The following is a 26,579-nucleotide window of genomic DNA, read 5'->3' on the forward strand; positions in this document are numbered from 1 at the left end:
AGACCTATAATCTGTTTTATTCTCAATTTCACTACATTTATTAAAGTATTAAATAACTATTATTACTTTAAAAATAATGTGACAGTTTAGATGAAAAATATTTAAAATTTTTCATTAATTTTTTGATTATAGTTGGATTGATCTGTCAAAAATTGGCTATTTATATTGATGTTTGAAATACTTAATATAGATTTACCCTTTTATTTGCAGTAGTTGGTTTTTAGATTTTGAATTGCTATGGTGTCCTATATAACAAAAATGTACAGCATTTAAGTTTGGCTCCTTAAAGAAGGCCATGCCAAGTTTAGGCTGAAAATAGTGACTTTTATGATTCTGGCTCCTGGTATTGGTTTTTGCTGAGATTTTTACAAGGCTAACTTTAGCAGCTGGGGTAGCAGATTGTCTTGAAGGATACTGAGCATGAGTTACTGGGTTGGGCTGGTGAGTGTAGTTGTTGAGGGAACAGTGTTGGTGCCAGGATTTCTGGCTAGTTCTTTGGAAGGACCTACTTACTTAGTCTCGCTTATAAATTTTTGCTTTTGCCTTTGAATATGTGAGGACTCATTGTATGAATGGGCTAGCTGATTCCCTCAACTACTGGGAAAATTGCCTTTATGGTTTTCTTTCAATAGGTTAGTAATATTTATATTAGAGTACTTAAAATTAACATTAAGATCCTAAAGATGTAGGAGTTAATAGTTGGCAAAATTGAAATATATCCTTATTTTAATTATTTCACTAATATTATGACCTATAAAATTATTTTTATGCAAAGTCCTAGGTTTTTTTTTTTATCAAACTTTGTGTATAATATATGCTAATTCAATGCTTTATTGCTTGAGTTAAAATGATGAACGGTTGGTTGTAATCTGGTTTCTAATAAATGATCAAACTACTTTGTTTTAAACTTAGAATTTAAGAATTGGACAAGAAATAAGCCAGGCATGGTGGCACATTGCAGGGGATCACAAATTTGAAGCCAGCCTAGTCTACATAGCAAGACTCTCTCTCTCTCAAAAAAAAAAAAAAGGACAAGATTTGTGTAAGGACTTGTATATACTTTACCTTTAGAAATGTGAAATGAAGAGACAACATGTGAAAGTGCCTAGCACAGAACTTGGCACACAAACCCTATGCATAAGGATTTAGTGAATAAGTCAGTGTTTTTGGAACAGTTTCTTTACATATGGAACATCAGTCCTAATTTGTTTTACTGTTTACACAGCTCATTTTTTTTCAGTCAAACTTGCTTTTTTTGAAAAAATTCTTTCAGATTGCAATAATCATACCCTTGTGAACTATAACAGGGCAGGTACTGTTATCTTACTTTGGGTATCTGGCACTGTCTCCAAAAATAGTACAAATATGCTGCCCAGATCTGGGTTATACTATTGCTCACAGGAACAGTGTGTCCATGGCTGTGTGATGAATTTGGCTTTTCTTCTAACTGGAAACTAAGTTGTGAACAGACTTGGCAAGATACAGATCATGGCAGACAGTTTTAAAAGATCTCTTGAAAGATCTCCTTTCCATTTCTGTAGAAAAATTGGATTGATATCCTAAAGGGCAGGTTGTTGTTTAAATTACGGTCTTTAGTAGATTGTCAGTTGCTTTCTTTCACTTCTTCCCTGGAGGAAGTTAAGGTATTTGACCAATCTTGTACTAAAAGAAGAGAGCAGTCTGGCCTCCCCTGGATGTTTTTCCAGGAGCCCGTGTGGTTTGCCCCACTTCACCTATGGAGGTACCTTACCATCTGCTCAGCTGCAATAGAGATCTTTTTATAACACAATTGTGTTCACATCTAGAGAAACAGGGTGATGAGGGTAATTAGGATTGAAAGCACAAAGATAGCACTTAGTGCCTGACAAAGTGATTCAGTCAGTATCACATTGAAGCTGTATCCAGCAGTGCATGGTACTCCCTGTTGTCCACAAACACCAGCCATTTATGGGTGAGTTAACGTCTTTGTGCCTTCTCCTGGACGAATTCAGAGGAATGTGGAAGACACATCTAAAAATGTCTCTGAGGCTGGGTGTGTCCAGTGTAACAAATTGCTGCTAAGCAATTTTCTAACACTAGTCCTCTTGGCTTACTGAAATGAATGAAGCTCTGTGGGACTGCTTTGGGAGGTCCCCTGGTAGAGGGTGTGGGCAGTATCTCTAACATAGAGCACTTTTGTTGGCCTATGGGTATTTATTTGACAGAAAGTTATACTTACCACCTAATTTAACCTTTAATAAGCAAAAATGTCCTGGCTTTCTGGAATCAAACACTTGTTTGATTCATCTACTTGAGTTTTCCTTGCGCGTGCGTGTTAGGTTTTAAGTCATGAAGCAGAATTGAAGAGCTTCCCTAGAGGTTTCAAACAGCAGCATTAACCTCACCACTTGGACATCTTCCCTCTTCTTTATATCTTGTTACTTTCTTAGACTCCTTTTCTATGAACACATTCCTCAGCAGGATCTGTGTTTTATTACCTGCCCTAAGAGTTAGATACAGCAAGGTATTATTGAAAGCACCACATAAAGAACCATGGTTCCTTAACATTTTCAGGGGTAGGATGACACTTTGCCTTCTTAGGACACAACACTTCACAGAGAAATCCAGGCACTGAAAGGTAAGTAAGTCTTTCTATTGTAAGTTGCCAGGGTGTATGCCCAAGAGTCTTGGAATTTTGATATTATGTATGGATCATCTCATTTTATTTCACACCAAATATTTGAAAAATCTTTAAATTACATTTTATTCCGTTATTTTATTTTTATCTGAGACAGGGTCTTGCTATGTAGCCAAGACTGACTTCAAAATCTCCATCTTCCTGCCTCTGTCTCTAGAACGCTAGGATTACAGGCATGTACCACCAAATCTGGCCAGAATTACATTTTAAATTTAAACTTAGATTCTTAACATGACAACTTTTGGGACATTTGAATTAAAACTAGAAGTATATTTAATACACCTTTTGGCTAAAGGCCAAAAGGCCTTATGTTAAAATCAGTAAGAGGCTGAGGCCTTGTTTTTACCATAGAATAAGTTTGGTATACAAGAAAACAATTGCATTTGTTATGGTTCTGTTTAGAAATTTTGTGTCCAGACTTTAAAATATTGATATTACAGTGTAAGAACCATGATTCTGCAGCATAGTCATCTGCTAGCCAGCTAGTTTTTGTGGTCACTACAGTGTGTATTGCCACAGCACACAGACTTGACTCAACTGAGGTTGGTAGAAGAGGAAGATCTTTTTTCAGCTATTTTTGTTAGTATTGGATGTGCTGATTATGATGTCACTGCCATGATACCAAGTTTCCCTTCCTCTCCAATGGAGACTGACTGAAGTGAAGCTTTGTCCCCTCAGTATCCTGAACTTACAAATTTTACCATTGGCAATGATGTTATTTTCTTGGTTGTCCCACTAATTGAAGTTTTGTGCATGCTTGTAAATGATTTATATTGTTTTCTTCCTATTTATATTGCTTTATTTTGTGTTTTTAAAAATGCGTCCGCATAGACTTACTGCTTCCCACAGTCACTCAAGATCTTAGATTTGGGATCTGGAAATTCAGCAGTGGAGTAGTGGTTTTCAAGACAAAAAGTGTGTCTCTGAATTTTTGTTTAAACACTGAATGCTTAAACACTAATTTCACCATCTTTCCTAGAGCAGAGTAAGTGGCTTCTTAGCTGTATCTTTTAAGAACTCTTTGCGTGCTCAGGTCACATGGGTTGGTTACTTTTTAATAGATTCTGACAAGTGGACCAATAAGCCATTACTGGTTGTTAGTAAGTCCTGTTGTGTTGGTTTTGTTACTTCCAAAGCATAACTTTGGGACTTATTGTTCAAGCAGCTTATGTAAAACATAGTAATTGCTGTTCCATCTTGTGCGAACATCTCACGGAAATAACTGTTCTCTGGTAGCTTGTCTTGGGACAAGAATGATGAGATTGGCCCATCTCTTAGCGCACAGCAAGTAGTTGAAAAGTCTGAATGAAGCATTAAACATTGATCGATGAGTCATTGCGTCACCGTTTGTCACTGACAACTGCATATAATACTTTCTTTTTCTGGCTTCTACTTTATATTGTTTTAATCAGATGTTATGTTTTTAGCAGAGTTGAATTCACCAATACATCGTGCTTTCCTACTTAAAAGACTCTGATCGTGTCTGTATGACTCAGGACAGGAAGGAGCACATTTAATTTCTGTAACTAAAATTTGAAATAAAACTTCCCAGTAACATATTTCTTCAAGGAACCTCGAACCTAGGACTCAGAATTTGAGAAAAAATTAAGAATTCTGTTTCCAACTACTTAAAAAGGTTGATGGTCTTCAAAATCATTTCTGCATGTTTTCCATTCCCTACATTAGACCCCTTTATAAGGAACTGTCTTATCAAAACTTTCTGTCCTGCCTTGAACACAAGATCCTCCTGCCTCAGCCTCCCAAGTGCTGGGATTTCAGGTATGTGCCAACATATCCACCAAGCTTTTATCAAAGTTTTCTAATGCATGTTTTGAAGTTTGATTACTGAAAATTGATCTAGATAATTTTTCATCTTCAAATACTTTTCTTCATAAACTTTATATTCCTCATGGTATGTAGATCAAAGATGACTTATCATGAATGTGCATGGTTTTGAAGTTTTTTTCTTTTCCTTTCTCTCCTGGCAGCAAGGTTGACATTTGGTTTTTAATTCATCTTCACAAGAGATATAAAATTCCTGTTAGTATTTTTTCTTGACAAAATGGACCTAAATAGAATTAAGTAGCTAAAGATTAAACATGAATTCTAGAGCTTTTTGTTTAATGCTGTGAATGCTGATATACCAAACAGTTCATTAAAGTTAGAATTAAGATGCAATCTAATTTCTGTTACCTGCCTGGCATTATTATTTAGCAGTTGTCTGCTTGAAAAAGGAATATTTTCATAATACTGAATTTTTATGTTTATTCTCATGTTTCCCAACTTATTTACCTGAAATATTTGGAAACATTTATTATGTTATATAAAATTAATATCTTTCAAAATCTTTAATGTGACATTTTCCTTTGCAATAATAAGCATTTATACTTTGATAAGATATTAATGTTACATGGAATTTCTTACTCTAAGTTACATCTCCATGATATTTAACTCTGAAACAGAAAATTCAAATAACACATCCCCTTGATGTGCCTTATTTGAATTATTGATGTATATACCTTATGTTTCAATTTATTTAAAAGTTTAGAAATAAAGTAAAATATTGTTATTAGGGATATAAACATAGGTTTTAAAACTATAGAGAATAAAGAGTTCAGATGTCATTTACCCTGAGGAATGGAAGAGGAATGTGATCAGGGACAGGTACATGGAGTTTTCTACGTTACGGTAGTGTACTTTTAAAAAATGTTATTCTTCTAACTGTATGTCTATTTTTATATGTATGATGTTTTGCAATTAAAATTTTAAGGTGGAATTGAAAAATAGGCATGTATCACCAAGTAGAAAAAATTTGCTTCATGTTTTTTTTTTTTAAGTATATTGAAAGTATTAAATGTTAATACTTCTAAACCAACAATTTTACTTAAAATGAATGCAAGAAGAATCATGGGTTTTCAGTTAAGGGACTTTTTAATACCCTTGTGAGACCTCTGTAAATACTAGATTCTTGCTGGGAAGTGAAAATTAACTGCTGAATGGATATTTTTGGCTTTTATGAAATAATCAGAAAATAATAGTCTTGATCCCATTCTCTAACTCTTTTGAGGAAATAGAATGTGTCCGAGAGAGTCTCCTGGCCGTGTGGTGGACATCTTGACGGCACTGTGATCCAGTTCCCGTTATTGACCAGCTGATTTCAACTGGCTTAAAAAGATTACGAATTAACCTGTTGCAATAGGGTGGCAGTAGGTTCCAGCTCTGTCATCTGCTCTTATTTTTCTAGCAGTGTGGCACTGAAATGCTTACTTTTTCTCCCAAGCAGTTTCTTTGAAACACTGAACAAATTGATGTTCATAGCAGTAGAGTTAAATTATAATGTCCCTCGAGGAGTGTCAGTCCACTGGACCATGGTCTGCCAGGAAAGCAACCATTGTGATCTGTGCTCTTTTCTACCACTCTGTCTTCCTTTGCAGTTAGAGTCCTGGTATTTGGTAGCACTCTTTGGAGTGCCCACAGGCTTGTCTCCGCCTGTTGGTTCTGTCACCAGCTCTTCTTTTGGTTCGTGATAAGGATGGCTGCTGAAGGCTACTTAGCCATACATATGGGGCAGGCTGACAGTCTTCTCATGTAGGAAATAATTCAGAATGAGAGATAATGAGGGTGGGGATAACCAGGAAAGAGCCTTGGAGAAGAGTGCTTTGTGTTCCTTAATACTTACACCAAGTAAGGAATCCACACTTGGTATTTAGTATAGTATATTGGACATTAGAGGAAATAAGAGTTACAGACTAATGTTTTGTGGAAACAGCTGTTAAAAGCAAAAATTATATGGTCAGAATCTACTTAGGATGTTTGTTTGACCAAATGATAAAGAGATTTTTGTACCCAGTTGCAGTAGTGCATGCCTATAATCCCAGCACTTGGGAGGCTGAGGCAGCAGGGTCATGAGGCCATCCTTGGAGAGATTTTTGTCTTTAAGGCCTAGAACACTTGGAGTATAAGCCATCAAGTCCTTTCCCAAACACAAACATTACCTGTCTCTATCCACACACACACATACACACCCATACAGGTAGCAGGACAAATGACACTGATGCTGTCAGTGCACCCACTTCTTGGCTTTCTTTTTTAAGTCCTCTCATGTGATATCTATCCTCCTGTGATGTAACTGATGAATCTGTTTGAGGCTTACTCCATTGAAGCAAAATAGCAACAAAAAATGTCTCATGAACAGATAGAAAATACATTGTGATCTTTCTAAGAAGCCTTCATTCTTGTGATAAAATTCTTATACTTTGCTTTGAACAACAACAATGAAAATTGGGTCTCTGTTGTATTGTTCCTTTCCTATAAGGGCCAAATTAAAGTTTTAAAGCTGTCTGTCACAGAAATAGATGAGGGTCCTAGGGAGGAGGTTGAATTAGAATTTTCTCCAGCCCCAGCTCTTGCTTTCTCTCCCACCTTCCCAAGGCATTTCCTGGAACAATGAGGACATTTAATTTTCCAGTATAGCTTTCTATAGAATAATACCTGAGAGTTAAATGCTTTTTTTTAGGAGGGGAGGGGACTGGGGTTTGAACCCAGGTCTTTGTGCTTTCGAAGTAAATGATTAAGCTAGTATATCCACACTTGTGGAATACTACTCAGGCATAAAAAGGAACAAACTATTGATGAATGCAACATGGATTAATCTCAAAAGAATTATGCTAAGTAAAAACTAACTCCAAAGGTTACATGAATGATTCCATTTATATAACATTCTTTTCATTTTTTGGTGGCACTGGGTTTGAACTCAGGGCTTCACTGTTGCAAATCAGGCACTCTACCACTTGAGCCACACCACCAGTCCATTTGCTCTGGTTATTTTGGAGATGGGGGTCTCTCAAACTATATGCCTGGGCTGGTCTTGAACTGCTGTCCTCACAATCTCAGCCTTGGAAGTAGCCAGGATTACAGGAGTGAGCCACCAATGTCTGGCCTAGAGTTAAATTCTTGAGGAAGGACTTGTCCTTGTGCATGCCTAGAAATCTGACAGAGAGCCTCTGCCCGCCATCTTCTGTGGGGCAGTCGCATGACTGAATAGAGGAGAATGACAAAAAACAAGTGAGTTTTGGTTTTGTCTCCTATGGTAGGAGGAATAATGTATTGTTCAGTATTCTCCAGAGCTGAAGTAGGTCATAGTGTACTAAAAACATTTAAACTTGTTGAGTTTCGTGTATCTCATTCTGTGTTGATTCAAATAGGAAATTCTGAGGTTCTGAAGATAATCCAAGACTCGGATGTTCCTACCAGCCAGACAACTGTTTGTAGAAAACAACCTTTTCCCTTTCTGCTACTCCATTGTAATGCAAATGAACCACTGAACTCCTTTTGAGTGCCTGGGAAATTACCTATAAGCATTTGATTTTGAACTAAAAGGGCCTAGGACATTAAAAAAATATAGTTCAAACTTTCCATCCACCCAAGAAACCAAAAAAAATTTTTTTTTGGTGGGATGGGGTTTGAGCTCAGGGCTTCGCACTTAAAAGCAGGCACTCTACTACTTGAGCCATTTCTCCAGTCCGTTTTACTCTGGTTATTTTGGAGGTGGAATCTCACAACTATTGCCTGGGCTGGCTTTCAACCAAGATCCTCCTGATTTTCTCCTCCCCAGCAGCTAGGGTTACAGGCATGCCAATGCCTGGCTGAGAAACCCAAATTTTTAAAAGAAGCATGGAAATAATTCTGGTATTGATTTAACTTCTCATAAAGCTATTTGAATTGCTCCTACAATTTTATTTTTCCTTTCAGATTCAACCTTATGAAAAGATAAAGGCCAGAGGCTTGCCTGATAATGTATCTTCTGTGCTGAACAAGCTGGTGGTGGTGAAACTCAATGGTGGTTTGGGAACCAGCATGGGCTGCAAAGGCCCCAAAAGTCTGATTGGTGTGAGGAATGAGAATACGTTTTTGGATCTGACTGTTCAGCAAATTGAAGTGAGTAACTTTCTCATGAGATGCTAAAACAGTTTGTTTTTAGGTTGTCATAAATGTTATATTATTAAGTATAGCAGATGAGAATTTGAGCTGGTCAGTGAGCATGTTATCTTTAAGTTTTTATTAGTGTGACAACGGTTTAAGGGCATGTTTGTAGGCTGATGGAAAAGCTTGTTTTTAAGTAGTATTTGTAGTCACTGAAATCTCTTGTTCTGTTCAGATTCTCCTTTAATCCACCCCCTTTAGCCCCTTTCTTTCTGGTGGCAGCCTTCATGACACTGGGAAGATGTGGCTTTATTAACCTCTTTTTGGAAAGCTGAGGAGGTTATTCCATATCTGGTTGGATGCCATGGGAGCTTCTCTCTTATGACAGGGTAATCAATCATAGACCCTAAGCTCTTCAGGGGTAGTGGCCCTACCCTCCATTTCTGTATCCCTTTTGTGTACTACATGGCTGGCAACTATAGTCATAACACTAGCAACAGCAGTGGCTAGCACCAAGTATTTTAAGCTCTTTCTATGAATAGACTCATTTGTTTCTCTCAGTGGCTCAGTAAGTACAGTTACCATCCATGTTTACAGATGAGGAAACCAAAGCACAGAGAAGTTAAGTCATTTGTCCAAGGTTCCTTAGCTAGTTACAAATTGAGAATAAAAACTTGAACACAGGACAGTTTGATTTCTAAGGATCTCTTTTCTTACTCTGTGATGCCTCTTATTTTTTTTTTTGTTTTGTGGTACTGGGGCTTGAACTCAGGGCCTTCACCTTGAGCCCTGTTTCTCTGAAGGGTTTTCAAGATAGGGTCTCGCAGAACTATTTGCCCAGGCTGGCTTAGAACTGCAATCCTCCTGATCTCTGCCTCTTGAGTAGCTAGGATTACAGGCGTGAGCCACCAGCTCCCGGCATCTCTTCATTCTTTTGAGGGATTGAAAAGATTTCAACTGAGGAGGGAGTGAGAGTTTTTAACCATTAATCCTGAGAATAGGAAACCATGGCTTTCTAACATTTGTATTTTCATCCCCACAGAGCTTGGAACATAAGAGTAAATGCTTAAATCAGCACTTGTCCACCCCAGGACCACAGGGCACTGTGGCTCTGTAGACAGTACCAGAGTTGGACTGCCTGTGGGCACCAATCTGGACCTCAGTTTAGTCAGTCACAAAATGTAGACATAATTTTCTGTCTCAAAAGATTGTAATTTATTAAATAAGTACATAGCGAATGCTTACCAAAATGTCTAGCTCATGCTAAGCAGTTACTTGTATTAACACACACACACACACACACACACACACACACACACACACACACACACAGACACCCCCTCTCTCTATAAATCAGGTTTTAGATAATTTGTGATTGACTGTGAAGAGGTAATTTAAATTTTTAAACAAAAGAAACATAAATCTGGGTAATGATTGTCATTTTCCTCCCTAGCATTTGAACAAAACCTACAATACAGATGTTCCTCTTGTTTTAATGAACTCTTTTAACACGGATGAAGATACAAAAAAAATACTGCAGAAATATAATCACTGTCGTGTGAAAATCTACACTTTCAATCAAAGCAGGTATAAGGAATTTTAAGGTTTAACTGTAGGGCTATTACTTCTGAGGAGGGACTTGTGCTGCTTTGTTTGTAGGAGGGCAGCCTCTATACGTACCTGTGCCAAAGATCAATGTTGCCATGTGCTTGAGTCCTTTAAAAGATGAATGTTTGTTAATAAGTATGCAATAGTTACAAAATGCTTTTTGGTTCTGTAATTTCCATTTCTTAAAGGAAAATATGCTTAGGTTCTGTTCATGTCCACAGTATTGGGAGATAGCTTATTGGATCTTTGCCACAGATGGTCTTCAGGTAGTCTGGGAAAGTCTAAGTCTGCAGTATTGTAACCTTCCTTCCTATAGGAAGAAATTTCTTCATCCTGAATAGGCCTGGGGGGGCAATTTAATAAATTCTGGAGAAAATAATCTACTTTGGGGAAGGTAGAGTGAGCAGAAAGGAATTCAGATGATGAATTGTGACAAAGTCCAGGCAACTGGGGGAATAAGGCTTCCATTTAAGGATGGACACTAGCCTGTGTAAAGTTGAAATAATTTGGTTGTGTTTGTAAAGTCTTTTCCCATGGACACTTTTTTTTCCACCATAGATGCTTATCCTCCATTTTCTAGTTGGCCTTCAGGCTGTTGCTATGCTTTCCTCTCCCCATGGCCAGCCCTTACCTGTGGCTCACTGGTGTTGGGAAGCAGACATTGGGTGTTGATCTGCTGCTGATTTTCCTGAGGAAGAACCACCCATGAATGTGTCTGTTTGTAAGAATGGGCAATCTTTCCCCAGATAGGTTTTCAGGGAAAAGAACCATCTCCCAACCAAATAAATTTGAGAAAATGTACTTAATATATCCCTCCTCCTGGAGGATCATAAGAAACAAATATCTAAAAAATACAAGTTGTCTTTCCATATGTATGACCATGGAAAACTTTTTTTTTTACAGCAAATATTACTGTCTAGAGAATAGATTTTGGGCAACACAGATGAGAGATTTTCTTAAGTAGATTCACCTATAATTAAGCTACTAGACTCTGAAAAGGAGGGATAGTTTATTTAACTTTATTGTTTTACTTAAAGTTCCAGAATACTCTACAGAGTTGGTATTGCAAAATAACTTTTTTCTTCTTTTTTAAGGTACCCAAGGATTAATAAAGAATCCTTACTTCCTGTAGCAAAGGATGTATCTTACTCAGGGGAAAATACAGAAGCTTGGTACCCTCCAGGTCATGGTGATATCTATGCCAGTTTCTACAACTCTGGTTTGCTCGATACCTTTATAGGAGAAGGAAAAGAGTATATTTTTGTATCTAACATAGATAATCTGGGTGCCACAGTGGATCTTTATATTCTTAATCATCTAATGAACCCACCTAATGGGAAACGCTGTGAATTTGTCATGGAAGTCACAAATAAAACTCGTGCAGATGTGAAGGTAAATACTGAGAGGAAGCAATTTGGGCATTCATATTTTCACATTTCATAGTTTATATAATTAAAGCCTTTTGACCCCTGATTTGCAAGTTTCTATTTTAAGCACAGTATGTTTATCTTAATATACTTAACACCATTGTAAGAGAGTGAGGTGGTACTCTGTGGAGCACCTTAAGTTCTAACAGTATATATAATAAACCTAGAATTAATAGAATTAAAATCGTCTTTACTTTTGGGTAATCTATAATTTTAATTGAAAACAGTTCCACATATATTTGGGGAATACATCTGAAACACATGAAAACACTTTTCAATCAGTTTGATCTAATTCTTCTAGTTTGGCATTTATGTGTTCTTTTATTTTGTCCACTTAATGAAAACATTCTACAAAACATATTTTTTGTTTTATCACTGTAGAATTTATAGTATTTACAAAAATTTGTAGTTGTTTTGGTACAAAGCACAAATTAATTTTGGGTGATACTTGGCCTTTGAAATGGCACAGATTTTACTACTTATCCACAATTAGTAAGAAGAATGAGCACTCTGTGAATATTAAAATAGCCCCTGCTCTGGATCCTCTACCTCTCAGAAAAGTTCCTTTCTTCCCACTGGCATGGCCTAGTGGCTGTCAGAACATCTCTAACCTGAGGCTACTTACTATCCCTGTGTGTATTTTTGCTCTTTTCTCCACTTATCCTAGGGCCAGTCAGAGCAGGGCCTGAAGTAGTAGGACTACCTCAGTTTGATGATAGGGAGTGGTTTTAGAATAAGAGAATTGTACATTTCCATAGCAGACCTTAGGAAAGCAAGGAGGCCTCTTGTATACTCCTAGGGCTTTAATTATAGACAAGACAGTGGGTTTGTGTTGTGAAATGATAACCTCAATCTTTTTTTTTTTTTTTGGTTGTACCTTCAGACATGTTGCTTTGTATAAGATTATATTATCATTGTCTTTTCTATAAAATTCTATGAAATGTATAAGCAGTATGGTATGGTTGTGATTGTGAAAGATGTGGAAGCACTCACTATTTTCTGCCTTTCTAGGGTGGGACACTCACTCAGTATGAAGGCAAACTGAGACTGGTGGAAATCGCTCAAGTGCCAAAAGCACATGTTGATGAGTTCAAGTCTGTATCAAAATTTAAAATATTTAACACAAACAACCTATGGATTTCTCTTGCAGCAGTTAAAAGACTGCAGGAACAGAATGCCATTGACATGGAAATCATTGTGAATCCAAAGGTAAGCCAAGGTTGTAGCCCATTGGGCTGCCTGGTTCTCTACGATCATAGTACGCTACACACAGACCCCACTGCTCACTCCCCCTGGCCGGTCTGTTCTTTCACTCCTTTTTCTCTGGTCACTCTCTCCAGTTCCTGACCCCTGTCCTCCAGAGTCCGCATTCATCACTGTAGTATGCCCTTTATTTGTCCCTAGGCTGGGGGAGTGGCAAGAGCACTGGGATGAAAAGTAGAGGACCTACCTCAGTCTTAGGTATTGCTCTGACACTATAGCCATCTGGCTATAGGCATCTTGCATGTGTTTTCTGGACCTTTGGTTCTTTAATGTAAAATGAAAATATTACAGAACTGAAGAGTTATGAGACTGAGAAAAGATCACACACAACACACACAAAAGAGCTTGGAAGACGGTAGGTGCTTGATAATTGTCAGTTCTCAAAATTGTATTTCCTTCAATGGTTCTCTGAAACCACTTCCCAAAAATTAACTAGCGTACATTAGGAACTTAGTTAGGAACTAAGCTGTAAGTTGTAGATACCTAAAGCCTGTGTTTTGTCTGATTCTCCCCTGCTCCTTTTTCTTACAGACCTTGGATGGAGGCCTGAATGTCATTCAGTTAGAAACTGCAGTTGGAGCTGCAATTAAAAGTTTTGAGAATTCTTTAGGTATCAATGTTCCCAGGAGCCGTTTTCTGCCTGTTAAGACCACATCAGACCTCTTGCTTGTGATGTCAAACCTCTATAGCCTTAATGCAGGATCTTTGACCATGAGTGAAAAGCGGGAATTTCCTACCGTGCCCTTGGTTAAATTAGGCAGTTCTTTTACAAAGGTATGCAACTATAAAGGTAATTAAAGATATGCTTGTGAATTGGACATCTTACATTCACTACTGACCTGTTACTGTACCCTCCTTCTCTGATGCCATTCAAAGGAATTGACTATAGAATACAAAGCTGTACCTTGCTTTTGAAAGTTAGAGAGTTGAAAAGAATGAACTTGTGGACATTTCATCTTAATGTCTTTTCAAGGCCAATACTGCTTTCATCAGTGGAAAAAAGCTAATTCTGGCTTAATAAATATTTATTAAGCTCCTGCCATGTGCTGGGCAGTGTTCTAGGTATAGGGATTGAGCAGAAAAGAAAACTCAAATTCTTATCTTAATGAAACTGACATTCTAGGGGGAGAAGTCAGATAATAATCATATACATCAATTATATATTCAATGTAGTGAAAAATATAGAGAAAAGGAAAGGAGAATAAAGACGAATGGGTGCAGTGATGGCATAATTTTACATTGGGTGACCACAAACAGCCTAAGGCGCTGAGTGAATGTACCTTGCAGGTATCTGCAGGTATCCTTCCAGGCAGGAGTAATAACCAGTGTAACAAAACCCCACTGTACCATAACTGAAACCCCACATAATAATCACATAAATGTTGCAGGGTTGATGAAAGGACAGGGTTGAGCCTTTGTGGCTGGCTTGTAGAGTCCTTTTATGCAATCCAAGTCTAGTCTAGTCATAGATACAATTTAGTGCCACCTGCAGATGAGGAATTTGGAAGAAAACTGTGAATGTGTGTGTCCTAAAAGTCAGATGAAAAACATGTTGCACGAAAGAAGGAGTAACCATTTGTCAGATGCTGCTGCTGATTCACGTAAGATGAGAATTTACCATTGTGGAGGTATGGGAGTCCAACTGGAATGAATTTAAGAGAGAATGGGGGAAGAGGAGTTGGAGAGATGACATAGATGACTATTCATAAGTTGCACCTTAAAGAGAAATTAGGCTATAGGTAGAAAGGGATAGAAGATTTGAAGTTTTTTGTTTTTAAATAATGGGAGCATTTTCTTATGTTGATGGGAATTGACGCAGTCAAGAGGGAAGAAATATTGAAGAGAGATTCCCAGGAACAGTATTCCTAAATAAGCCACAAGGGGAGAGGTTGGCTTTAACTCAAGAGTAGAAAGAGTCCAGCCCAATACAGGAAGGAAGGGGTAATTAATGGGCTAGGAGGTAAAACAGGAAACAAGGTCGTATCAGTAACTCTTCTGTTTGTAAATCTAAGGAAAAAAGAGGCAAAGAGAGTGATAATTTATAATTGTGTGCTATTGCTCTTCCTGAAGTGTGTTCCACTTCTGACTTACCCATCCCATAAAAAGCCCATCTCCAGTCTAGCCTGCTTCAAACTATGATGATCTCTCTCCCTTTCTCCAATTAAATCTAGACTATGTGAACTGCTTATCTGGCTGTTAACATGGCTGTTTTGTTTTTTTTTTTAATATCTTTTCTCAGCTGTATTATAAACAGCTTGACTGTAGGGACACTGTTCATATCTCATGTTCTCTTCTGCATAGGATCTTAAATAAAGTGAATATTTAATAAATAGGTTCTTCCCACTGAGAACTGAGCTTGGCCCTAAAATGTTTTATAGATTAAATTATCTTCTTGTTTTTTCTGTGAACCCATTTCTGAAACAGTTTTTATGTTTCTACTTAAAGGTTCAAGATTATCTAAGAAGATTTGAAAGCATACCAGATATGCTTGAGTTAGATCACCTCACAGTTTCAGGAGATGTGACATTTGGCAAAAATGTTTCATTAAAGGTATGTTTTTATGATGAAAATGTGTTTCTTATAGCTTTATAAAACACCCTTCATTTTCCAGTTCCAGATTTACCTTTAAGGAATTCTTAGTTTGAACCAAGTGTTTATAAGATACACTTTTTAAATGAGTAGATAGACATAAAATAGCTTGTCATAGTATTTAGTATTATTATATCCAGATATATAACATAGTTAAATCAAAGATTATATAGAAATTTTGTGGAATATAACATTCAAATCAGAACGCAAGCTCTCATTAGTTTGCTACTATTTTATTGAAATGTGACAGTCTTTAAAATAGGGTTACTATTAGTATTAGCTCATTAGGGATAACTATTTGAATGAAAATAGGAAAAAATGACTATTCCTTTATATTGAACATGGTCTATTCTATTAAAGGAATCTGTTGTCATCAGTGTTCTTCTCCATTACTATTGTGCTTGGGTACTGTTTTTGGCAGTATGGGGTCTGAACTCAGGGCCTCAACACTTGCTAGGCAGGCACTTACTTACCACTTGAGCCAGGCCCATAGCATTTTTGCTTTATGTTTGAGATTTATGTCCTGCTTTATGCCCCAGCCAGCCTGTACTGCCATTCTCCTATCTATGCCTCCCACATAGCTGGGAAGACAGGCACGTGCTACCATCCCCAGCTGGCCTCAAACTGGTCCTCCCAATCATTGCCACCTGAATAGCTTAGAAGCCACCATACCCAGGTCGTACTTGGATGCTTTTAATGAGTATTTTTCTAGCTTGGCATAAGGAATAGGAGAGAAATATGGATGTAAGTATTAAAACTCACAACTGAAGATACAATATTTTCCTAATGAAGTAATTTAAGAATCTCATACTTACATTTCATATCTTCCCATTAAAACTACTTGTTTAAATGAATATCTTGAAAAAACAAAATATATGTATTAACCTTTATTGTTTATACTGCCTAATTTAAAATCTCAGGACATGAAAAAAGTTATTACTAAACTGTTCTTTTAAAAAACCCAAAAAAAACCAAAACAAAACAAACCCACCAAACCCTATATGTAAATAGAAGCCAAGCACCCTTTACTTTAGGAAGATTGGATAATGAAAAAAGCCAGTCATGCTATGGCAGTAGGTCTACCTCCCACTCTTGGTATCACCTCTGACAAGGAAGTGAGAAATCTAGTACTACCAGGATTGTTACAGGACACACTCCAATTTTCCTTAACATGTTATTTGCTTTTCCTGTTTAATAGTGTTTATAGTTATATTTGCTCCATTGTAAAAGGAGTTGTACATAAGCTTGTTAATTGTAAGATAATTAATTGCATTTCAGTTGCTGTTCTGAGTATACTCTTGATTTGTGTTTTCCCTGTTACTTAGGGAACAGTTATCATCATTGCAAATCATGGTGACAGAATTGACATCCCACCTGGAGCAGTATTAGAAAACAAGATTGTATCTGGAAACCTTCGCATCTTGGACCACTGAAAGGAAAAGGAAAAATACTGTGTATACTTTATACTTATTTTGGGCTAAATAATTTCTTACAATGACATGTCCTTTAGGATTCTAAAATAGGCAGGTACTTTACTATGTTACTGCATCCTGCAGGATTGATTTTTAAAGTAGTGTTTTCTGCAGTATGCTTTTAGACTAAGGAAAGCACAGATGGAGCAATATTTTCCTTCTTTGATGAGGATGCTGAAAGTTAATTCATCTTAAAGTGCAATATTATTTAATCCTGAAACTTGGTCAGCTCTGCTGGAGATCTTTTAGCCTCAGTGATGGTCATTTTGAATTGCCTGTGATTTCAAAAATAAAGCAGTGAAGCAATACATGTGTATGCTTGTACTGTTAATGCTGATTTTATGAAATGGCAAAATAAAATGGTTTACTTTTGTCATACAGTTTCTATATAGGTTGGAAGATTTGCTATTAGAATAGCTGGCTGTCTAGCAAGTCCACTTTTTACATTTCTAAGACTCTTAAACACATTATTTCCATAGGAATTGAATTTGAAGGTACTTTTAGTACCTTTCATCTAGTTCTAAAGTTGGGATGCCTGCCATGATTTCCACATGATTTCATTTACTTCATGAAACAAAGTGGTGTTTCTTTTCTGGCTGAAGGGTGGGGTAAGCAGTAGGGTATTTCTTTCCCATCCTTACACTTTAGTAAAATGGTGTGAGGATATAACTTCTTTAGAAGTTCTCTTTCCTTAAAAACTGCACTTCTTGAAGCTTGCTTGTTAGCACTGAAAAGTGTTCATGATAACCCTTCCAAATCAGCTGGTAGTTCAATGTATGCCTTTTCTTTAAGAATCAAACTGGACCTTCTAATTCTTCCACACTTGTTCTGAGCAGGCTGCTTGTTTAAAATTCACTGGATATTGTACCATTAAAAACAGTTGTCTTTTAAAGTCTGGAAATTTTTTACAGCTTTATTTTAGACAGACAGTTGAAGAACCAATGACGACATACCTCTGTAATGATAAAGGAAAGAAAACAAGCTTTCCTTTTCTGAAACTGAAGAGCACAAAATAAGACTTTCATTGTACATAATCACCACAAGATTAGGCACTCTGACAGGGTTAGGCAAGATTCTTGGTGTGAGGTGAGGCACAGGCACTTTAATTTGTAGAGTGCTGCTGAATCTAATTTTGAAGGTAGGTATTATAAAAATCTTTAAATAACTTACTCATCACCTTGTATTTCTGGCCCCAACACAGTAACCTACATTTTAAAAGTTCTGTTTCTCCCTGGTCATTGTTCATATACATAGTGAAAGTAACTTAAGAATCTAAGAGGGCCATACTTCATATGTTATCTAAATGTTAAAAATGAGAACTCACAAGTAGGCATATTATATGAATACATATTCTTATCTCTGCTAGAAATAAAAAGGAGGAAAAAACCCAAAAACCCAAACCCTTCATAGATACTTTTATAAAAATACAGCTATTAAACTGTAGCCTTTTATATACCACTTCTGAAAAGTAATTAAATTAGTAGTTGCATAAATGCAAATATCTTATTACTTGTATATATTTAGACTGTTTGAGGCTTTACCCAGTTGACATATGGTGGTAGTAGAAAGATTAAATATACAACACACAAAGCCTAAAACTTAACATTGGTCACTAAAACAAAAATTGAATTCCTAAATCCAAGCAATCAAAAGATGTTTATTTTTTTATAGAAAGATCTGTAAAAAAATAATTTTTCAAACAGCTTTACTTTCATAGAGAAAACTTTCTACAGAGGTTGACTAAGATTTTAATATTTTAAATTGTACCATCATTAAATAAGGTGGGACACCGTATGAATTTCATTGCACTGGAAGAAATGCAAAGCATTTTTAAATATAAAGTATACAGAGCATTCTAGTCAACTACAGCTGTGTTACAGCTATGTGTTCTTTTGGATTTGGTCCAAAGAAACCTGAGTCTGTTTCCAGAGAGAATGAAAAATGTTATATAGACACCTGATCAGTTACTCCTCACTGAAGGATGTACAAAAATGGCATTCTTTGTAGATCCCACTGAATCCAGTTTTCCCAACACTGATAATTTCCTTTTCCCTTTCCCCCACCTCAGTTCACTTTGGGTTCCAGGGTCAGTTCTTAAAACACAGGCTTCCAAGTTTTCTTCAGAAACACACATCCCATGGTCAGATAACTACCCAGTTTGCAGCATGTTATCATCTCTTCTGTTCCCAGATCTCAGCCATATTTAGGTCCAAATCTTTAAGGCCTTTCAAGGCTTGAAGATTTCCAGTGTAAAAAGCTACATCTGCTGTGACCAACCTAAACATTGGAGAAAAAAACAATTTTAAGTTTTACCCTATTTGGGTAATTAAAGGAACAATACTCATAGATTCCTATGTTAGCTGCTAGAATATTATTTGATATTCAGAATTCCTAGGGACAAATGTCAATGTATTTCTCTTAGGATACCATACTGTTTAGGGAGTAATGGTAACAACAAAAGGTGTGCATTTTCAATACAGACATTGTTTATGACTTTTCCATCTGTGGTTGGTTGAATCTATGGATATGGAGGTCTGACTTTTCATATCAAATTGAAAAAAAACAAAGGCTGCATATGTGCAATATTTTGTACAGGTAAATTTACTGAATAGCTCTATATATTTCATAAGTAAAGAGACAATAAATGAGAAGGACTGAAAGGATATAGATCATATTCACTAGAAATGTGGCCTAAAGGTTAAGGGAAAAGGGACTGAGACTGTAGATGGGATATCAAGGTATATTTAGCTTCATTTGGAATGCCATTTTTAATATCATTTAAAAAATAAACACTTTTTCAAGTGAAAAATGGCAAATGGTAGCAATGATCAATTCTACTTAGCAGGAACACAAATGTCTTATCCTCTATGTTTTCTATATTTAAAAAGTATCTTGGAGAAAAAGCGGGCAGGGCTGTTCTCCGGGCAGTGAAAATGTGCTGGAACTAGGCATTGGTGGTGGCTGCTCAACATTGAAGGCACTGCATGCCACTGGGTTAATTTCATGTTACATGATTTTTTTTTGTTTTTGTTTTTATGAGAATACTATGTATTTTATTTTACTTTATATTCATTTATTCACATGTGCATACATTGGGTCATTTCTCCACCCTGCCTCCCTCCCCCCCACCTGATTTTTACCTCAAAAAAGAAAAAGTACATTTTTTAGAGTGATTTCAGGAACAAAAAGTCCTCTTAAGCAGATAGTTCATTATGTCCTTAGATCATAGAGGTTAATTTTCAAAGAATTTATCTTTCAAGAAATCATTCAAAGACACGAACAGACCTACACAGAATTAGTTTCTGTAAGTGACAATGAGGACCTCAAAGGTCATACTGACCCCACATAGCTATATTAACAAAGAAAATATAGCTCACGAGTCTTCAGAACTGTTGGTCTGAAGACAACCAATCAATCATCCCACCCAGATTTAGTCATAGGAATAAAAGTAAATGGGGTAGGTAGTCTATTTTTAGTAGTATAGACTTTTTAGGTCACAGTATAAAGAATCTAAATTCTTTTTTCTAGGGGGGAGGAGGAACACTGGGATTTGAACTCAGGGCTTCATGCTTGCTAGGAAGGTGCTCTACCATTTGAGCCACTCTGCCAGTTCTTTTTTTGTGTTGGGTTATTTTCAAAATAAGGTCTCACAAACTATTTGCCCAAGCTGACCTTGAATCTGGATCTTCCTGATCTCTGCCTCTCTAGTAGTTAAGATTACAGGTGTAAGCCATCAGTGCAAGTCTAAATTCTTTTTTTTTTTTTTCCTGCTGTACTGGGGCTTGAATTCAGGGCCTACACCTTAAGCCACTCCACCAGCCCTTTTTTGTGAAGGGTGTTTTCGAGATAGGTTCTCTCAAACTACTTGCCCAGGCTGGCTTCGAACTGTGATCCTCCTGATCTCTGCCTCCTGAGTAGCTAGGATTACAGGTGTGAACCACTGGTGCCTGGCAAGTCTAAATTCTTAATACGCTGCTATCCTTTCAAAGAAAACTCAATAGCAGGTACCACCATATGTATGTACCATTTGTATGTCTCATTTGACATCCAGTGAGAAATATGTACAGTATGGTGTTCTTGTTGAAAATTCACTGGGGCTGGTAATGTAGCTTAGTGGCTGAGCAACTGCCAACCACACATAAGGCCCTGGGTTCAATTCCCAGCAGAGCAAGAAAAAAAAAATAGAAAATAGATATCTAACTGTATGTTGATGTGATGCTACCAAATTCATGCTGATTTTCTTAGGAAAACATATGGTTATATAAGTATGTGGTGATTTTTTAGAGATAAGTGCCAAAGTACTTAGGGGTTAAACTCATGATGACTGTAGCCTACGGGTTTTTTCTTTTTGATGTTTGGCAAAAGGGATGTGTATATGAAGTGTGGTGAGAGCATGAGTGGTGAAGAAAACGTAGCAAGATTTTAACAGTAAACCTAGGTGAGAGGTATTCAGTATTTGTTACATTGGCTTTAATTCTTCTATGGCTCTGAAATTTTTGAAAACAATTCTTTAAAAAGAAGAGTCAGGTAATAATCAAGGGGGAATATCATACTTTTGCTTAAAACCCCTAAATTCAGTTTGGTGGACAGATTCAGAAGACTAAAGCCTCCAAATACTTTTTTGCAAAATTAATTCAGGGTGCTTTTTAAATGGCAGACCCAACTTCTGACCTTGAAATACATTTTTATTTTTCTCTAATTTTTAGACTTAAGCCTGAAATTTAACATTTAAGGGAATAAAATTTTATTCTTAAAAATTCATGATAGTTAACATACCAAGGAAATTACCTTAAGGTGTAATTAAATGATCAGTGCTGTACTTTTATAAAATCTCTTCTCGATATATATTTTTTTCTCAGTGCTGACAGTTGACCCTAAGGCCTCACCCATGCTAAGCAAGTACTTGACCGCTGAGCTATATCCACAGCCCCATACATTTACCTACATTGCTCTTCACAAAAATCCTGTGAGAGAGGTTTTATCATCATCCTATTTATTTTAATTTACTTTTTGAGACCCTCACTATGTAGCTGGGTTGCCCTCAAACTCACAATCCTCTTTTAAAAGTCAGCCTCTCAAGTGCTGGCATTGCAGGTGTGCATCACCACCTAGCTCTATTTTTCAATCTACTAAAATTAAGGTTCAGAGAGCCCAAGTGATTTGTCCAAACTTACACATAAGCTGTTAAGTAGCAAAACTAGGGCTTAACTCAAGTTTATTGATTCGAAACTGTTTTCTCTTTTTTTCTGCCATACTGTTTCAACAGTGACACATACAATTTGTTCAATACTTTATAATAAAATATATGCAGGGCTAGAGGGGGGGCTCAAGTGATTGCATACTTGCCTAGCAAGTGTGAGACCCTGTGTTCAAACCCTATTACTGCCAAAAAAAAAAAAAAAACATTATTTTTCATAACCCTGTGAAAGAACTAAGGCAGAGTTTCTTCTTGTCATTTTATAAATGAGGCACAGCAGTTACCTGAGTTTCACATGGCCACAGGGCTACTAAGCAGGACGTTAAGTCCTACCTGACGAGGAGACGACTCCTGGGAATCTTAAGGAGGCATTACTAACCTACAGTGCCTCAAAACAGATAAAGTCAGTGAAGAACTGACCGTTTATAAACCACTTTAACATAGGCGGAAAAAGAGACATCACTTCCACAGGAGGAAAATAAGCAAAAAGTTGCTGATTTTTTTGTCAATTTTTTTGACAATTTGTTTTCATTTTCATAATTACAGCAGAAAAGGACAGCATAAAGAATAAAAATCAATCATTAGAACAATTCAATATGAGAGTATATGGTAAAAAAAAATTGAAAATCATACCCATTTTGAGGTCCTCCATCATTTATCACATTTAAGTGAGATAACTGCTTTTTCAAGTGGAGTTTGTAACTTGCATTAATTCTTAAAAATAACATCTGAAAAAGAAATAAAACTAAGTTTCTTAAAATTCTCCTGAAATAGAAGACACAAATAGGTGAGTTATCAATATTATTTGGAGAATGTACTTTAAAAAATACAAACTTTGTTTTGACGTACAGTTTATAAATGTTCTCTGAAAGTATTTGATTGCTATTTCACCATGGTTTTCCTCCTTAGTTGGACAGAAACACTTTTTACTCTTCTTGACAGTAGTTCTTTTGGCACTAAGACTGCTTTTCTGAATATATCTAAGTGAGATCAACTATGACAACTAAAAGAACAAAGATTAGTGGAAAGTTTTAAAATATACTAACTAGGAACTTTATGATAGAGGGGAAAAAGATGATAAAGGGAAAGACACTTTTATACTTAGAATTAATAAAATCATTTAAAGTATTTTATTGCTCCTGCATGTAAATTTTTGATGCAATAACCCAATACTTCTTTGGGAAATATGACCTAGAATTATACAAAATTAACCTATGGAAATGATTTGGCAGACAAACACTTTTTCTATAGGAAAAAATGTATATATAAAATCACCCATGGATATCTTGGTAATTATTGGTGGCAATAGTGACATAAAGCCTATACTCTTGCCCTTGCCTAGCTTTGACAAGAGTACCCCTTTAGTTTTCATATAAATACATGAATGCCTATATGCACAGATATAGGACCTGGCTGTCTTGCTCTCAAATTAGAATGTCAGAGGAGGGAGATCTTACTGCGGGATGAGAAGAATGGGATGACTAGGGAAGTAATGAGAAGGGAAGAAAGAAATCTTAATGTATACTCCATATCTTAAGGTTCCTCCCAGTCCCAGAAAGCCTAACTCCTTTAGGAATTAGATGATATTTAGTCATTAGGTTGGTGTGATTAAGGAAAACCTAGGAAAGCATGAAGAAAAATGGTATATTTTGCATAGGAGGGAGATGAGGTATGTGAGAAAGAAGACTAGTAAGAGCAAGAGTAGACAAAAGACACCAAGAAAGCTACTCCCTGCCCCCAAATAAACATTTCCATGCACTCAACCAATGTTAGAGAGACAAACCAAAGAAAACAAGTTGCCTGAACAGCAAAAATCCTAGTGAAAGTTAAACTCATTTGTCACAAAACTGGGCATGTATTCTAACATTGTATCATTCTGCAAGTAAGCTTGAATGAAATCACCTAGTTTAAAGGGAGTAAGTTAAAGTAAGTAAAGACTGGGGAAGGAGGAAAAAAAAAATAGTGCTGGAACCTCTGAAGTTCTGGGAGAGGGAAACAAGGAGTGTGGGGGCAGATGTGTCACTGAAGAGTGAAGAGAACGCTGTGGCAATACTTCTGCAAGAAAATACAATGGTGACAGAGGTGAGAGGTGCCCAAGAGTCCCCATTTTGCTGTTTTCCCTGTTGAAGATCACTTAGATTGATCTAATAAATATTAATGATAAAGCAGACTGAGTTAGCTATGTGTGTTAATCTTATTAACTCCATCACTAATTCCTTTCATATCCAATTTGGATTGCAATCATAGCAAGTAAAGTATTATTCACTGATAAATGCCAACTCTGATTTTCAAACTAATAATGTACTAAGTGACCTACATGGAATCTGGGACCACTGACAATGGACAAATAGAAGACTTGCTTTTCAGAATTATTGACTATATAGCAAAGCTACAGTTCTCACCACTCAGAACAAAGGGTACTTTGAAATTAGAAATTTTTATCCATGTTCCATTCCTCAATATAAATAACCTTTAAAGATAGTAATATGTGGGAACATGAACTAAGTTTAGTTATGCAAAAGCATGTAAAAACACTCCAATCTGCATAGATATGATAGGTTATAGGAACAAAATAGTTTTTGGAATTACTTCTCACCTGTGTTTGTTCTTCTGGAAGAAGATCAAATATAGCTTCATGCATTTTTGCCATTTGTTTACAAATATTCCTGAAACAGGCAGAAGGAACGGGAGCTTTCACCTCATACTGGAAGGGAAAAATAATGAGAATTAATGTTTAGTCCTCTGGATTATAATTGTCTCCACTATTTCTGGAGACATGTTTTTTTGCCTGTCCACATATCTAACTCTGATATAGAGCCCAAGCTTATACTTTAACTATGATCTGTGCTAATCATAGAAATCTTGGGAAGAATGTCTTTATCTACTTTGTGGAACTAAAATAGTGGCTAAGAACATATGCTGCTTCCAATCTTAAAACTAAGTGCTTAGGTTCAAATCCCAGATCTTTTACTTCTTGGCTATTTCATATAAATAGAATCATAAAATATGTGGCACTGGTGACTGTTTTCTCTCACTTAGCTTTCACAGCTCGTTCATACTGTAACATGTACAGGTACTTCATTTCTTTTCATGGCTCTGAATAATATTCCGTTGACTAGAGAAACCACATTTTACATTTTGTTCATCCATTGACCAACTGATGGATATTTGGGTTGTTTCTATTTTTTGGCTATTATGAATAGTGTACAGATTTTTGTGTGCAAAAATATTTTCACCTTTCTTGGGTATATATCTAGTAGGGAATTATTGGGCCATATGGTAACTCATGCTTAACTTTATGAAGAAACACAAAACTATTTTCCAATATGGGCGTACTATTTTACAATACCACTAACAATGTATGATGACTCCAGTTTCTCCACCTCCTCACCAAAACTTGTTATTGCCTATTCTCCGCCCCCTACTGCCACCCCAAGTAATTCTAGTAGATATGAAGCATCATTTCAGTGTGGATACATCATCTTAAGTATCCCTTCATACTGGGTTGAACAGTGTCTTCCCAAAATTCATGTCTACCTGGTACTTCATGAGGTCCTACTGGACTGAGTGAATGCTAAATCTACAGACTGAGGTCTTTACAAAAGAAAGAAGAGGGAAATTCAGACACAAAGGAATAGATAACTGGTGTGATGTAGCTACAAGCCTGGCTTGTACCTTGATTTAGGACTTTTTTAGTCTCCAGAACTGTGAAAGAACAATTTCTGTTGTTTTAAGTCACTGAATCTGTGGTCATTTGTTTAGGCAGCCCTAAAAAAACTAACCTAACCCCCAAAGCCTTGCTTCATCCCTACTTTCCCTTAAGTTACCTTTTTTTCCATTTTACGGTCACTATCACATTTCCTCAGTCATTTAAACTTAAAATGGTGTTCCTTTACTCTCAAGCCTTAAAATACCGTGCTCGTCACCACCCTAACTATCTTCCCCTACTATAATATTTTCTGAAATTTCTCTCTGGAAAAATCAGTAAAGACATCAGTAAAGACTTCCAAATTTAGTAACTTTTCCCAATCCTGCTCCTTTTCCATGTTTCTACTAGTGTTACTAGTATTATAACTCTCTTGGTCACGTGGACTTGAAATCTCTAACTCAGCTTATACTCTTCTTTTCCTTTGTTTTCTTGTATTGAATCAGCAGAAGTCCCATCAACTTTACTTTCAAATTATTTTATACAATAATTTGTACTTTAGTACAAATTACTTTCAAATTATTTTGTACAATAATTTGTACTTTAGTACAATTATTGTACAATTTGTACTTTAGTACAATTATTGTACAAAATAATTTACAAATTGTCTCAACCTCCATACTCAATAGTACACATTATAGACAGGTTACTTCTTTGTTATGGGTGCTGTCCTATATTTTGTAAAATATTTAGCAGCATCCTGGTCTTTACTCACTAG

The 26,579-nt window shown here is 36.4% G+C and overlaps 2 protein-coding genes across 8 annotated transcripts in view; one reads left to right on the forward strand and one right to left on the reverse strand.

Moving 5' to 3' along the window:
- The window catches only part of Ugp2 (UDP-glucose pyrophosphorylase 2), a 44,484-nt gene extending 27,150 nt beyond the window's left edge, over positions 1 to 17,334 (forward strand). For all 3 annotated transcript variants that reach the window (XM_020161703.2, XM_020161702.2, XM_020161704.2), the window contains exons 4-10: positions 8,429 to 8,614; positions 10,053 to 10,186; positions 11,302 to 11,599; positions 12,646 to 12,843; positions 13,429 to 13,671; positions 15,343 to 15,447; positions 16,812 to 17,334. In XM_020161703.2, the coding sequence (XP_020017292.1) occupies positions 8,429 to 8,614; positions 10,053 to 10,186; positions 11,302 to 11,599; positions 12,646 to 12,843; positions 13,429 to 13,671; positions 15,343 to 15,447; positions 16,812 to 16,919 (1,272 nt within the window). In that variant the 3' untranslated portion in view covers positions 16,920 to 17,334. The remainder of the gene's footprint in view (positions 1 to 8,428; positions 8,615 to 10,052; positions 10,187 to 11,301; positions 11,600 to 12,645; positions 12,844 to 13,428; positions 13,672 to 15,342; positions 15,448 to 16,811) is intronic.
- A 523-nt stretch (positions 17,335 to 17,857) lies between these two features.
- Vps54 (VPS54 subunit of GARP complex) overlaps positions 17,858 to 26,579 on the reverse strand; it is an 85,248-nt gene continuing 76,526 nt past the window's right edge. For all 5 annotated transcript variants that reach the window (XM_020161696.2, XM_020161694.2, XM_074049848.1 and 2 more), the window contains 3 exons: positions 24,752 to 24,859; positions 22,789 to 22,883; positions 17,858 to 19,235 (listed from right to left, as the gene is read on the reverse strand). In XM_020161696.2, coding sequence (XP_020017285.1) covers positions 19,130 to 19,235; positions 22,789 to 22,883; positions 24,752 to 24,859 — 309 coding nt within the window. In that variant the 3' untranslated portion in view covers positions 17,858 to 19,129. The remainder of the gene's footprint in view (positions 19,236 to 22,788; positions 22,884 to 24,751; positions 24,860 to 26,579) is intronic.

Source organism: Castor canadensis, chromosome 12 (genome assembly GCF_047511655.1).
Source record: "Castor canadensis chromosome 12, mCasCan1.hap1v2, whole genome shotgun sequence".
In the NCBI taxonomy this organism is placed as follows: Eukaryota; Metazoa; Chordata; class Mammalia; order Rodentia; family Castoridae; genus Castor; species Castor canadensis.